At 38.8% G+C, this 15,945-nt stretch overlaps 1 protein-coding gene across 11 annotated transcripts in view; it reads right to left on the bottom strand.

Annotated features, from left to right (window-relative positions):
- TCF12 (transcription factor 12) overlaps nt 1-15,945 on the bottom strand; it is a 340,614-nt gene that overhangs the window by 32,845 nt on the left and 291,824 nt on the right. For all 11 annotated transcript variants that reach the window (XM_064267498.1, XM_064267499.1, XM_064267497.1 and 8 more), the window contains 2 exons: nt 6,088-6,166; nt 557-630 (listed from right to left, as the gene is read on the bottom strand). In XM_064267498.1, the coding sequence (XP_064123568.1) occupies nt 557-630; nt 6,088-6,166 (153 nt within the window). The remainder of the gene's footprint in view (nt 1-556; nt 631-6,087; nt 6,167-15,945) is intronic.

Below are 15,945 nucleotides of genomic sequence, written 5' to 3' on the forward strand. Positions count from 1 at the left end.
CCAGGCGGCCCTATTGTTAAGGGCGTTTCTGCTTGTACAATTGGCACAATACATTCTTTGCTACAGGAAAATGTGGAAAATAATACTGTTTGTGACAAAAATAACTGCTATTATACTTTAAAATTATGATGGAAATGCACTAAACTATACAGAGACCATTACATGAGAAAGAGTAAAATACAACCATTCTGAATCAGTAGTACAGTTTTCTTCCCTTTTTTGGTGTTCTAAAAAAAGTTCTCCTCTTATATATAGATAGAAAAGTATAGAAAAATTCAGCTCTAGATTTTTCAGAGAAACAGAAATCCAAGACAGAGTTTTAATACCAGCTGTCTTGAGATCAGAAGCCTGGTGTCCCAGAGAACAGATGGCAAAAGGCACACCCAATGTGTCCTACACTGTTCAACTAAATCAGGCCACTTGTTAGCAAAGAATTCATGTGTAATGCTATCCTACGGTTTCTTCGTTGTTACGCAAGATTTACTTAAAAACAAACAAAACAAAAACATCAAACTGTCACATAAACATGACCTGTCTGTTCCTATGAGGTTCTTACCAGGGAGTGGAGTGAATTTTCATAGCTTGGGGATGAAGGAGCTTGCCCTCCGGGTCTGGGCCACTGACTGGTACCTGTTAAAACCCAAAAGCACCCACACACCTGGGTTAACTCAGTCATCTTGATAATGTTGTAAAGGATGATGGTATTCAATAACTGCAAATAAATTTATGTGAAAATTTTTGTTCAGTCTTCAGCATACTACTGACTACTTACAAGCCCAACAAAATGTAAACTTCTTTTCCATTATTGGTACAATACTGCAGGGAGTTGAGAAAAACCCTATACTTTTATGTTTGTATATTTTCAGACATTGTCCATATGTATACGTCTCAAGAAAACATGCTTATAATGTACATAATGTTGTACTGATTCCTGCTCCATGGTTTTAGTTTTCAAGATAATGTCATCAAGGACGATGTAACAGGCACCTGTCCCCTACACCGTCATATGCTTAACCACCATCGTCTTGCTGTTGAGCATCCTGACTGCTTTCAATGTTTTGGCTGTTATGAATAATGGTAGTGTAAACTTGCCCCCCCTCTTTGAGAATATGTCTTGAGGATCAGTAATATTTCTGAATTAAAGGGGGTAAACATATTTATGGCCCTTGATTCATAAGGCCAAACTGATTTACAAAATGGCCATATTAACTTAAACTGCCTTTGGCAATGCAAGGATGTACCAATTTCAAATGACTAAATGCATATAGGATTTATCTGTTAAAAAAATTCCCCAAGCATTTATACAGAAACACATTATTTTGTTTGGGAATTATCATTATAAAAACTCTTAGTGTTGTGTATTCTTCAATTCAGAAAAGTAACAAGGATAAAAAATAAAGATGGTAAAAGATAAAGAGGGAGGCAAATTAAGAGTAGGAAAAAAGGCATTAAAAACATAAGAAGAAACATGAAAGGAAGGATTAACTCATTCATGTGATGAGGAAAATGCAGTGTTTTAATGGCCTTGTTGAATCCCAAACAACCAATCTAAAATCTTTACTATTTCATGATTGTGCTTTTGAAAATTAGTTATTTATAGAAAATATAAAGACCATTCAATTACACACACACGCACATGCTTAAGTGAAAACCGGAATGGTACTAGAAAACTGGAGTTGGAAGTTGAAGGTTTACCTAACTTTGCTCACTTATTGCCAGATGAAGTTTTAAACTGTTTTCCAATAGGGCCTTTTGCTGCGTGTCAATCTCGCCACATTCAGGAAGCTGGAGATAATGTAACACTGTGGTGCATGTGTTACCTTATAAAAACTAAGGTAAATTAGGCCTGTTCACTTTAGCTGAATACCATTTAATTATTAAACAACCTAGTAATTATATTCACATCAATCATATACATTTTGCAAGTTAAAAAGTTGGAGGTACATTTTCTTAATAATCTGATTAGGTTCCATTATTAATTTATATGCATACTGTTAGGATTATACAAAAATTTATAAACATGAAAATTGTAAGAAAAAAATAAATGCTATATACTTCATCAACGAAGAAATATTTTACCTATAAGAAAAATACAAGCTAATTATTTTGAGGACCATTAAAAGCTTCCTGTTAGACGTACAAACGTGATCTTACAGCAGCTATATAAATAAATTATGGACAATATAAATTTGCTCATTAACACAAAGCTTATGGGATAATTTAGTAATTAACAGGTAGAATTTAGCAACCAAAAAAACTCAGTAAGTGACTATATGAAGAAGTCATATAAAAAACAACCAGCCTACAGGTTACCACTGACCAGTGAATTAGTGCTTTCTAAACTCTGATGCAGATTTAAGAATTTTTATATGATTGGCAGGTTAATCATAACTTATTCTGAAAAACACCTGCCTAAATTATCTAAAAAATATTTTCCCTTAATGTTTCCAATCATTTTCCTCCACTCCACCCCCCAACTCCCCTCTTTGGTTGAGCAACTTGCGGTAGGATGCTGATCAAATTACTTAAATCTATGCAGAATATTAACAAATGTTTTGTGTTTAAAACAGAATTGGCAGCATGCATCTGGTTTGCAAAAACCAGCAGTTTTTGTGGTTCCTCATTGGCTTGGGGTTGGGGAATCAGATTACGTGCACTGAGTTACTCAGATAAGGAATCACCCACATCTATTTCGTACAACAGTGATAGAAACTACGCCAATGTTTATCCCAAAATGTAATCCATTAAACTAGGAAAAATACAGACATACTCTGTATATACTCTAACCTATTATTATAAAGTAGGCTGTCCCACTGTAATGTACTTGGTTGAAAAAGAATCCTAACACAGTTAAATCACAGATGACACTGCCATTCCTCTCTCCTACCTTGGTGTGAGAGCCCTGATGCTGTTCAGAAGGGTGTCTATTTTCCCTAAATGTGACTCAGGATACAGTAATTCTACTCTTAGCACTTGGGATAAATCCCGATGTCTAAGATAAACATGGTGGTCCCATCCCTGTTGTGAGCAACTGCATTAGACCCAATGCTGGCCAATGAGACACAAAGGCCATCTGTCACAAAAGGATTCTTAAAAGACCAAGGAAGAGACAGTCCTTGTTCTTCTACTGGACATCGTTATGTCCGCATGTGCCTTGAAAGGCTATCTTGCCAATTCAAAGAAGCAGAGCAGGAGACCTGACATACAGGGCCAGGAAATTGTTCTGGCTATGAGCTTCTTGTTATAAAAGATAACAAAAATCCCCTTACTGTTTGAGCCAGTCCAGACAAGAGTTTCTTTTCCTTTCAGCCTGAAGCATCCTAATCGTCATTACCACCATCATCTCACAAATTTCCTCATATTCTGTAGGTAGAAATGCATGTTTCTGATCTGAAAAGTTCCCAAGGAAATTGACGGGGATTTAGACAAGAATGACTGCCTTCAAAGATGTGTGGCTCTGCACCTGAGTATCGGTCCTCGCAAGGCTGCTGAGTCTGATCAACACTCAGGCCTAAGGAATTGGTCAAGTACAGACAGCACACAGAAGGCAATGTTTTCACTCTAGATAACAGGACACCACCATACAAGGAGGGACCACTCCCTGGAGAAGGACATCATGCTTGGGAAAGCCAAGGGTCAACAACATGGACTGACACAGTGGCTGCAACATTTTCAAAGACAGTAATGACTGTGAAGATGGCACAGGACCGGGCAGTGTTTTGTCCTGTTGTACACGGGGTTGCTATGCGTCACAATCGACTCAACGGCACTTAACATCACCACTACCACCACACAAGGTAGGAAATAATCATCATATATTATGTAGGAGCTCTGATTTGCCCTTTTCCTTTCTTCCTCTAACTGTGCCTGTTTTATCACATATGGCTTTCCTTTCTTGCCCTTTCGTTTCCATCTCTGTTCTGCCATCTTGGAGTGTATGTGGGAGGATGTAGAGGTAAGAGAGAAACACCAGATACAGGAGAAAGATACACCTACATAGGACTAGCCTTTGATGTGCTGTTTCAGCAGGAACATGAGAAAGTATTTTTCTTTGATTATGACTGCTGAATTGAAAAAGCCTATTAATACCTTAATTATACAATTCAATAGCCCATCGATACTCATTAATCATCTGAATTAAGAGGGAAAAGACAGTATCACCCCTTACACATCAAGTACAGATGGACAATGAAACGTGAGATATTACTTTGGGTCATTACTGTTAACATGTGTCTAAGTTTCTGATTCTCCTTTCACTGATGTCCCTTCACAGACGCTGAGGTCCTCTGCAGCCTGCCTTCCTACCTGGCATTAACAGAAGCCAAAGGACCCTTCTGTGGCTACCAGGTAGAGGAGGAGCGGCAGGGAGAACACACAGTGAGGGCTGGTGTGGACAGATGAGAAAGTCAAAGAGGCTGTGGCAAAAACGACACTGATAATTTTAGTAAAACTGTACCAAGGGGGTGGGCAGGGTTAAATTGACATCATTCTTCCTGTAATTTCAGCCCTCTGTTAAACAACAACTTTAAGTCAATGGGTCTCTTTCATAGTCCTGTCTATGTGGGGAACAGCTGTTCAACTTCTTCTAGACAGCTGAGGCCACGGTGTCTGAGAAAGTGGCAGAACCGCTAATAGCTGAAAGCAGCTGCGGCACTTCATCATCCCACACTGGAATGCTTCTTAGGCTCAATCACAAAGCACAGGTGACGCGGAGAGCACTGGTATCGAGAGCCTGATGTTCAGAAACCCTGAACAATGCAAAGAGGCTTAGCCAAATAAATAAGTAAAGTAAAACAAAGGCCACACGGACATAACTAATGACTTCATCAGGAAGAGGGTCATTTCAGAGGTCAACCATTGTAGGAGGAATACGGCAGTTCTGCCCAGCTGCCTGCTATCTTTTCCTCAGAACAAACTGAAGCATTTCTTCAGCATGCTCAGAAAAATACAGCCCAGTACAAGTTTTTAAATAACACCTTAACAGGCCCTGGTGGCGCAGTGGTTAAGTGCTCACGCTGCTAACCAAAAGGTCTGCAGTTCGAATCCCCCAGCTGCTAACTGGAAACCCTATGGGGCAGTTCTACTCTGTCCTACAGGGTCGCTATCAGTCAGAATCGACTTGAAAACAGCAATAGGTTTTTTGGTTTTAACAAAATATTAAACATCTTCTTGTCATTTTATTTATTCCCAATGTATCTAAAAATGTCCCATTTATAAAATGACAAATTGTGTCCCAACGAATTTATACTCTTGAAAAGTACCTAGAACTCCTCAAAGCTAACATTCAGAACAAAGAAACAAATAAGAAAAAGTAAAGCAACCCTGAACTGCTTATTCATCTCCGCTAACAATATTTACCCACATTCACAAAGAGGTCTTTAGTTTAGCAGAAAAACTACATCATCCCAAAGAATTTATATATATATATACACACACACACACACACACAAAATAACTTAACAACAACAACAAAAAAACCAAACCCACTGTCATCAAGTCGATTCTGATTCATAGCAACCCTGTATGACAGAGTAGAGCTGCCCCATAGGGCTTCTAAGGAACAGCTGGTGGATTTGAACTGCTGACCTTTTGGTTAGCAGCTGAGCTCTTAACCACTGCGCCACCAGGGCTCCATAATAACTCTGTACACCTAAAAATAAAGACAATCTGGCAGAAACAAAGTTATTTATCACTGAGTCTTATACATGGCACAAAGTAAATGTGGAGAACAAGAAAGTTACTTTATTTTCTATGCTACCTTATAAAATTTTTAAATTTTAGTTTCATCCTGATTGCCTAATCTTATTTTTATCCTATTATAGCAATTGTCCTTAGAAATCACCACCAATTATTTTAAGATTGAAGAAATAATTACATTCAAAACAAGCAATTATTTCAATATTCTACAAAAATGAACTGAGCAGGAACAGGAAGGCTCTGTTTACATGTGTTTTCTCATAGTCAAAATCCAAAGGATTTTTTTCATGAATATTAATGAATTTTATTGAAAAGCACATGAATTTATGATAATTATTTCCAAATAGCCCTATACATGTTACTAAGTAGTCAGATAAGACAAACACTTACCTGTGAGAGGTGAGGGCGACCCCACTGGTGTTGATGGATTTGATGGGAAACTACTGCTGGTATGATCAGGAGAATAAATCTACCCAGAAAAAGAGAGAAACACATGTGTGACACACAACAGCAAAAACATGAATCCACTGACATGAAGTTATGTTTATACCTTAAAATGTCACCCCAGAGATTCAGGGTAGGAAACAGTTTCATCAATTTTAGGACTGTTTCATCACAGAAATGGTACAGAAGCCTTAGTTTTAAAACTAGGATTAAATTATTATGTACATTCTAATATGAGGAGTAAAATAGATCGTATCTATTACCTTATGATTGTAGCTGAAAGTAACTTAAAGTTTCTAATTGTTGGAAGAGAAAAATGAGAAATGACACCAAGTTAACAAATCTGATAAACAATCTTTCTAGAGTATACCATCTAAACAAGTGGTATCCTTTAAAAATAATAATCACCTTGGGAGTTAATTTTGGGACAGTCTATAAATACAGTTTAAGAGTCAGACAAAGAAAATAACTTCTTAATAGTTACTCCATACCTCTCATTGAAAAAGTTACCTAGTTTGATCAATTACATTTTTTGCCAACTTTAGCGCCAAATGACATGAGAGTTGTAAAAAATTAAACTTGCTCTCAAAGGATAATTTGTCACCTTTGAGCAAAGTGAAAAGCCTGGAAAGTGGTTCAAAAAATGTTCCCAAAATGGCTTGTGTACTTCATCTCCCAAGAGGTCTACTTTGAAGAGGATGACATATTTGGATATAGAAAATCTGATATTCTGGCTAAAAGTTTCATGTCAATACTTCATATTTATTTTATATTGCCAAAAAAGTGACAGATTCATTCAGGCTTACCTAATTAATTTAATCAAGTTTACCAAGCACCTAATTAACCAGTAAATTTCTAAGAAGTCTCCTTAATTCAGGCACCAGGGGCCCCTAGGAGGTCTCTTCTAGGACAACTATGCCCATAACTGACAGAGTACATCATTCTCACATCTCTGCACAGAGCTCAGGGGACAAACCAACTTATATGGTCAAATATTGTTAAAAGAAAAACTACTTGTGGGTGCAAAGTCATCCAACAGAAATAACCTTGCTCTGAATAAGCTTAGAGATCTAATGAATTTAAACAGGACTAAATCATGGCAGATAGGGGGTTTCAGTGTTGGTTTTCAGGAAAGCATAATGCTGAAAACGCCAGATATTGAGACAGGTTCATGTAAAACAAAATCCCACAAGTCACAGTTAACAAATACAAAGGCTTTCATTTTTTTTTTTAAGACAGGACTAATTCCAAATTGCAGCAGTCAGAAACTCCATTCTCCTTTTACTAAAAATGAGTATCTGTCTCAAATAAAATACATCAATTTATATGATGTTTATTAAATTATTGTAAATGCCTTCAAACATTAACTTTCTCTTCAAATGGCCAGATCTAGGAGTTGTATATTCATGTCAGAAAGTCTTTTTGGAAAAGCAGAGACACCAAAAAGAGTTCAGAAGACTTTATAGGAAGACTTGGGAACAGAAAGGTGGCATGAGACAGGAGCTGCTGGGTGGTGCACATGGTTACTGTGCTCAGCTGTTAACGAAAAGGCTGGAGGTTTGAGTACATCCAGAAGTGCCTCGGAAGACCACAGATCTACTTCTGAAAAACCAGCCACTCTGATACACGAGGTCCCCATGAGTTGGAATCGACTCAACAACTCCTCTTTTTTCAAATAAGACCAGTGTTATTGGTCTTAAAATTGTTACCTTCTAAACAAATTCAGGGGGCTTGTGGCCTGCATACATACATTGATTTCTTTCAATCATATAAGTAAACTATTGGGCAAATCTGCTGCAAAAGACCTTTTAAAAGTGTTAAAAGGCAAAGATGTCACCTTGAGGACTAAGACACGCCTGGCCCAAGCCATGGTACTTTCAATTGCCTCACTGTTGTTGTTAGGTGCCATCAAGTCAGTTCCGACTCATAACAACCCTATGTACTACAGAACGAAACACTGTCCAGTCCTATGCCATCCTCACAATTGTTGTTATGCTTGAGCCCACTGTTGTAGCCACTGTGTCACTCCATCTCATTGAAGGTCTTCCTCTTTTTCACTGACCCTCTACCAAGTACAATGGCCTTCTCCAGGGACAGATCCCTCCTAATAACATATCCGAAGTATGTGAGACGAAGTCTTCCCATCTTTGCTTCTAATGAGCATTCTGACTGTACTTCTTCCAAGAATCATTTCGTGCACACGTGAAAGCTGGATAACGAATAAGTAAGATGGAAGAACTGATGCCTTTGAATTACCAGGTTGGCAAAGAATACTGAATATACCACGGACTGCCAAAAGAACAAACAGTCTGTCTTGGAAGAAGTAAGCCAGAATACTCCTTGGAAAAAAGGATGGCGAGACTTGGTCTCACGTACTTTGGGTATGTTATCAGAAGGGACCAATCCCTGGAGAAGGACATCATGCTTGGTAAAGCAGAGGGTGAGTGAAAAAGAAGACCACCCTTTTTCGGGTCGGAACAGACTTTTCATCGAAACAGACTTGATGGTACCTAACAACAAACTAAGAACATCAACAAAAATATCTCAACATCCCTCTTTATCCTGGAAACCACTTCTTTTTAGATTCAAGGATCAAATAATGAACAACTAATGGTAATTTTTATGAACCTCATCTTGACTGTATCAGTAAGGGCTGATAACAACGATGGTGAGTAGATGAAAAGGGAGAAAAGGTTCAGTTCCACACAAAACTGTGATTTATCATAAACTAGACCAACTCACTGAGTTTCAGTTTAGTCTTTAAGGGTTAAGTAGCAGGAAAGCACTGGAGAAATAGCAATCCCTCCATCACACCCTCCTGGTTTTGTTTTATTTAGTGCTTACATTATGTCCCTAATTGTCTAAGTTTATTTACTTGTTTATTATCTATTTCTTACCCTTCCTCTAGTAAAACATAATCTCTGGAAGAGCAGGGACTTTGTCTTATCACTGTTGTAGTTTCAGATTCTACAACAGTGTCTGCTAAATGGTAGGGGTTCAATGAATATTTGTTTAAAGATTGAATGAGTATCACTCTTGCTAAAAACCCATTGCCTCTGAGTCAATTTTGACTCATAGTGAACCTTCAGGACAGAGCAGAGCTGCCCCATAGGGTTTCCAAGGAGCAGCTGATGGATATGAACTGCTTACCTTTTGGTTAGCAGTTGAGCTCTCAACCACTGCGCTTCCAGGGCTCCTCATCCTTGCTAGGAATTTCCATTTGAGTTTTTCTTTTCAGTCCTTGAATGCATTTACCTAGGTTCCATCTCTCTTTTACTCTTCCAGCAGCCCTAACGTAGGTTTCCCCAGAGTTTTAGTCCCAGTTTTCTTCTGTATTTATCTGTGCTTTCTCTTGGTAACATCATTTTTTGTAAAGTATCCACTATCACCACCTCCCTGTGAATGACTCCTAGATTGACATCTATATTCTCATGCTAGTTGCTGGACTTCTCCATCTGGACATGTTCGCCTTTTATCTCATGCTGTTGTTGTTTTTAGGTACCATCGAGTCAGTTCCGACTCATAGCAACCCTATGTACAACAGAATGAAACAGTTGATATGCTTGAGCCCAATGTTGCAGCCACTGTGTCAATTCATCTCAAGCTAGGTACATCTAAACCCAGACTTTGCAATACCACCTCAAGCTTTCTACCCTTCCCATCTCTAGTCTTCTATCTCCTCAACCTAGGTTAGTGTCTGCATTCTCATGCTCACCAAAATCGCTATCTCCCCAGAAATAAATCCATACATACATGGTCAATCGATGTTCAACAAGGGTGCCTGGCGAAATGGGAAAGAGTCTCTTCAATAAATCGTGCTGGGAAAATTGAATGTACACATGCAAAAGAATAAACCAGGATACATGAAAACCATTTCAAAATGGATCAAGGACCTTAAAACATTAAAACCATAAAGTTCACAGAAGAAAATGTAGGGACAAAGCTGTGGTACCTAGGTTTTTGTGATCAGATATGACAACAAAAGAATGAGCAGCAAAAGACAAAACAGACAAACGAGAACTCATAAAAATTAAAACATTCCTGTTCATCAAAAGACTATCAAAAAAATGAAAAGACCACCTACAGGGTCAGAGAAAATTTTTGGGAACCATATATCCATAAATGTCTAATACCCAAAATTTATAAAATACTTCTACAATTTAACAAGAAAAAAGGCAACCCAATCAAAAAATGGGCAAAGGACTTGAACAGACATTTCACCAAGGAAGATATTCAAGCAGCCAACAAGCACAAAGAAATATGCTCAAAGTCATCAGCCATTATGGAAATACAAATCAAAACCACCATGAAATACCATCTCACCCCCATAAGCATGGCAAAGAGAAAAAAAAAAAAAGGTAAATACTAGGTGTGGGTGATGCTGTGGAGAAACATGAATCCTCATCCATTACTGGTGGGGATGTAAAACGGTATAGCCATGTGGAAGACAATTTGGCAGTTCCTCAAAAAGTTGAACATAGAACTACTATATGACCCAGCAATTACACTCTTAGGTATTTACCCAAAAAGACCTGAAAGCAGCAACGTGAGCAGACACACACATATCAGTGTTCATTGCAGCACTATTCACAATGGCCAAAAGGTGAAAACAACCAAAATGTCTATCAACAGATGAATAGATAAGCAAAATGTACACAATGGAATATTATTCAGTCATAAAAAGGAATGAAGTCCTGATACATGCCACAACATGGATGAACCCTGAGGACATTATGCTGAGTAAAATAAGTCAGACACAAAAGGGCAAACACTGTATGATATCACATGAAATAAGAAAATTCATACAAATAGAAAGTAATTAGTGGTTACAGGGGAAGGGGTTTGCTTAGAATACATAGAATATATGCTAATGGTGGTAGGATAATTTGGAAAGAAGAGAGCAATAATGGTTGCACAACTGGAAGAAGGTAATCAATGCCGCTGCAGTGTTCATGTAGAAGTTGATAAAATATTATGTGTTGTTGTTGCTGTTAGGTGCCATCTAGTTGGTTCCAACTCATAGCGACCCTATGCACAACAAAACACTGCCCTGTCCTGTACCATCCTCACAATTCTTGCTACGCTTGAGCCCACTGTTGCAGCCACTGTGTCAATCCATCTTGTTGAGGGTCTTCCTCTTTTTTGCTGATCCTCTATTTCAGCAAGCATGATGTCCTCCTCCAGGGACCGATCCCGTGAGACACAGTCTTGCCATCTTTGCTTCCAAGAAGCATTCTGGTTGTACTTCTTCCAAGGCAGATTTGCACAATTCAAAGGTGTCAATTCTTATTCGGTCTTCCTTATTCACTGTCCAGCTTTCGTATGCATATGATGAGACTGAAAACACCATGGCTTGGGTCAGCTGCACCATCGTCCTCGAGATGAATTCTCTGCTCTTCATTTTGTGTTGTTGTGTGTTTATTACAATAAGAAAATATCACTATCTCTCTTCTACCTGTCCACCATTTTCTCTATAATTTTTCTGAACAGTGCCCTTCTTTCTCACCACGATGACACTACTTAATGCTTTTCCTATAACTTGAGACTGGACTATTTCAGACCTTATATGTCCAGTTACTTCCTGATTTCATCCCATACATAATGGACTGAACTACTGTCCTAAATCACAGTTTTGAACAGTTGAATCCCATGCAGTGTTTCTTGTTACCTACTAAATAAAACAGCATGACATTTAATACATTCCATAATCTGGTTGCAAAAATATCTTTTTGCTGTATAACATTATATACCCTATTATCCAAACGAAGTATTTTTTAATTTTTCTGAACACTGCCTGTTCTCCTGTCAGAATGCCTGTTTTTAAACTACTCCCTGTTGGAATTCTACACCACATCGAAGCCCAGCGTGAATGTCACCTTCCACTTGGCACATCATTTTCACTACCTTTTGGAATAACCCGTACTTCTCTCTGGTCTTTTACTTCACTCGGTGCCCTAACATTACTGTTATCTGTACGCCTGTCTTGTCTTCTCTCCTTGATGCTAAGCTCACTGAAGACAGGGACCTTCCGTTGTTCAGCTTTGAATCTATCACTGTCTGGCATTGTTTTGCACAAAGTAGGTAATCAATATATTTTTTAAACAAAAGAGATTAAAATGCACTTGAAATCTACTACAACACTTTTTTGACAAAACAAAAGATCAGTAGATTAGTCTCAGTATTTATGTAACGGGGTTCAGTAACGGAAATACCAAAGGAGAAAAAAGATTTTGTTATAAAGAGGAACTCATTTACAAATCAGTTTTATGGCACGAGCTTTGAGAACAATGATCTGATGAGGCCCCACTATTTCTGGGAAGTGGTGTGGCTAGGCTATGCTGCCAACATCACTGTGTGAGGCAGGTATGTGGACTTTCAGCCCGTATTTTCCCTGACAACTCTGCCACTACAAGTGAACAATCCCCAAGCATGTCAAGAACTGGTTGCAGCTCCTTTATTTGAAAACAGGAAGAGGTTACACTTTAGAGTCATATAGAATCACTACCTTTCAATGACTAACCAAAATGCTCTGATGCTGTATGTAAAATAAGTGTATGAATTTTCAAAAACCACCGTTCAAACAGACAAACTGAAGATGTCTTGTGTATAAAAGCATCATATAACGTCTGGTGTTTTCCCCAAAGCATCTTCTCCACTCACCCCTTTCTCCACTTAACCATCACATTCGCTGGTCCTGCTCTGTCAAAGACAGTGGTGACAGACAGAATTGTTATCAATATTCTTCCTAACTTACAGATAGCCCGGGAGTTGTGTGATTTCTCTAGTTCCTTTTACTTCCACAAAAAGAATGTGTCCGTGGGGAAAGGAAGAGCAACACAACATAAAAAGAACATGATAATGCAGCCTTTTGGATCATAGATCATTTTATTCAACTTTATCTAATTATTTATTCTCCTCTTACCAAATCACATAATAATATACTATTCTATAGACATTGCTGTGCTACTTTTAAGAAATTATAAATGTAAGGTTTCATTTGGCAAACAATATTCTAAATCAAGAATACATTTCTTTTCGGACTCTCTGGCCTTAAAGAACTCCTACGGTGGTGTTTGTAGGAAGAAAAAGAAGTCACTTAAAAAATGGGAACGAGGGTGATTTAGAGCCTAGAGCGTAAATACAAAGTAAGAGCTCATTCCACATGCAGCCCGTAGTCCCGTACTGTTAAATGACCAATGATGAATAACTCCTGATACCTTCTGCCAGGCTTAAACGGTGATAGGCCTCATTTTACCGCAACAAACGAGGCTCCTCCTCCCATCAGTCACGGTCCATTCCAATCAGCAGGGTGCCAATAAGCCACAGGCTAATGAAAAGGGCCTCAGACAAAACAGAAACAACAGCTCCCCAACCCAACCCTGGAACCGGGAGCCCAATTTTTTAAACACTGCAGTGCACATTTCAGTTAATCTTTATTATGCTAATGTTATTGAGTGCAAGGAACAAAGAAACATTTCATGAATGACTTTTAAACATCAACTTCCTTGAATTTTCTTTTCTTTTGTTAGAGACCACTGACCATTTAACTATCCAAATTAAAACACACACAAGCACACACACACACACACACACACACACACTTGCTCTGAGGTAGAAATCAAAACAAATGATCACAAAGAAGCCTGATACAATCAACAAAGTTAAACAGTCCTCCCGTTGATCTCCTCTAAATTAAAGACCAAGTGTTTTGATATGGTATTAGGCCCTGAAATAAACCAGATGTTTCTTCTTCCATATAACTCTCCATGGGCACGATCTTAAAGGGTTATTGTCTGGCAAATGTTCAGGGAAACACATCAGAAATGGCACGAATACCCAGATTTTCCTTTTCTTCTATCTACCCTAGTTCATTATCTAAACTAACACATAATCCACAGGGCTTTGGGAACTTTGTGTAAATACTTTCATGTACAATTCTCTTTCTTGCTATCCTGAGATTAAGACCACAATTATCCAGGCTTAAGCCTAAAATAAAGGAACCTTTGCAAATGTATTATCTGGCCTTACATGTTTAATCACACAGTACTCTGTGTGCTCTTTAATACTTAACTGAAGAACAAAGGTTGCACCCTCCGATGTCTCACACACAACAGCCCTGCTGAGACATACATCAGACAACTGGGAGCTAGGAATAACTTCTAATGACCAAAGCATGTTTCTCCATCTAAAACCAGATGCTGCGTTAAAAATGTCACATTCTGTGTGCATAAATTTTTGTATGAGGAACTAACCTGAACTGTAAACTTTCACTTAAAGTGCCATTAAAAAAAAAAAAAAGGAAAAAAAAAAGTCACATTCTAAGGAACTTAAAATCTCCAATAAGTCAGGGTAACCATTTCCAAAGATCTATAACACCTAAGGTGAGCTGCTGATGCACGTCAGGTCCTCAAGGTTATCCTCGTTAAGTTCCTTCCTCTTACCTCTTCTAATCCTTCCTACCCCCAGACAGGTAATGCTTTTGTTTTCCGGTACATTTTCAGAGCTAAACTTAAACATGGAGTAAAGTGAATGTGAGTCTGTAACAGGACTTAGAGAGAGAATGTGTTTGGGGGAGGTGTCTGGGCCTGGGGAGGGGCCGCAGATGGACTGAAGGAAGGGATCTGAAGTCTGCAGACCAGGGCATGCAGTGACGGAGCAGATGGAATGCATCACCGTCAGCTATGACAGACATGATTTATGGAATGACCTGGCTGCTCCTGCCTAGTAACAACATAGGATGACAGAGCTGAGTTTCCATGACAACCAAAGCCCACCCACTAACTAGATTAAACATTTCTTCCTTGGCTTCCACTCACAATGAATTCGGATTTTCTTTTCCAAATGCCAACCTGGCTTGGCTAGTGTGCTAGCCATAATACGGGGAAAATATTCAAGGACTGGAATGGAGACTGAAAGTGAGCTGGAAGGGCCACTGAGGACATCACAAATTCTTGCCTGTTTATATGCCAAGGTTCCTTGACAGAAGTTTTCCTCAGAAAAAATAAACAAAAGACCCTTTAGGGGAAAAAAGTCCCCAAAATGCAGGTTATGTTTTAAAAAGCTGCTTAGTTTTGAAAGTTCAAGTGTTGCTTGTCTTCCTGTATGTGAAATATCTGTTATTAGATTCTTCCAAAACCAGCACAAACCCACTGCCGTCAAGTTGATTCTGACTCAGCGACCCTATAGGACAGAGTGGAACTGCCCCACAGAGTTTCCAAGGAGCGACTGGTGGATTCGAACTGCCGGCCTCTTGGTTAGCAGCCAAGCTCTTAACCACCGCACCACCAGGGTTTCCAAACCAGCATAAGCTAATCAAATACCTGGGAGCTCTCAGCTTTAACAGTACAGGGTAATTTTCTTTCCAAACAGGTAGTTTTTATCAAGAGGGTATGACGACCCCACAGGAAGGTGGGACAGTATCCCTTTAATCCTCATTGACCCGGGAAGACAATGGTCTCTGTAGCTCGCTCTTCCTGGAAGCATAGGAGTGGTGAAGCTACTCAGACTATAGCTCTAATATGCACGGCTTTACCCTTACTGGCTTTGTGATTCAAGGGCAAGCTACTTAATCTTTCTGAGCTCAAGTTACTTAACCTTTTAAACCTTAGCTCCTCATCTGTAAGGTGGGGATAATAATGCCAACTTCACAAGGTTTTCCTGAGGATTAAACGAAGCAAATGCTTAGTACAGCGCCTAGCACCTATTAGCATCCAAATTATAGCTGGTTATCTTGGGCTTTGCTATCATCATCATCATTGTGATATGATCCAAGACTGAATTCCACAAACATTTATTGAGCTCTAT

The sequence above is a fragment of the Loxodonta africana genome, chromosome 13 (assembly GCF_030014295.1).
Source record: "Loxodonta africana isolate mLoxAfr1 chromosome 13, mLoxAfr1.hap2, whole genome shotgun sequence".
Lineage (NCBI taxonomy): Eukaryota > Metazoa > Chordata > Mammalia > Proboscidea > Elephantidae > Loxodonta > Loxodonta africana.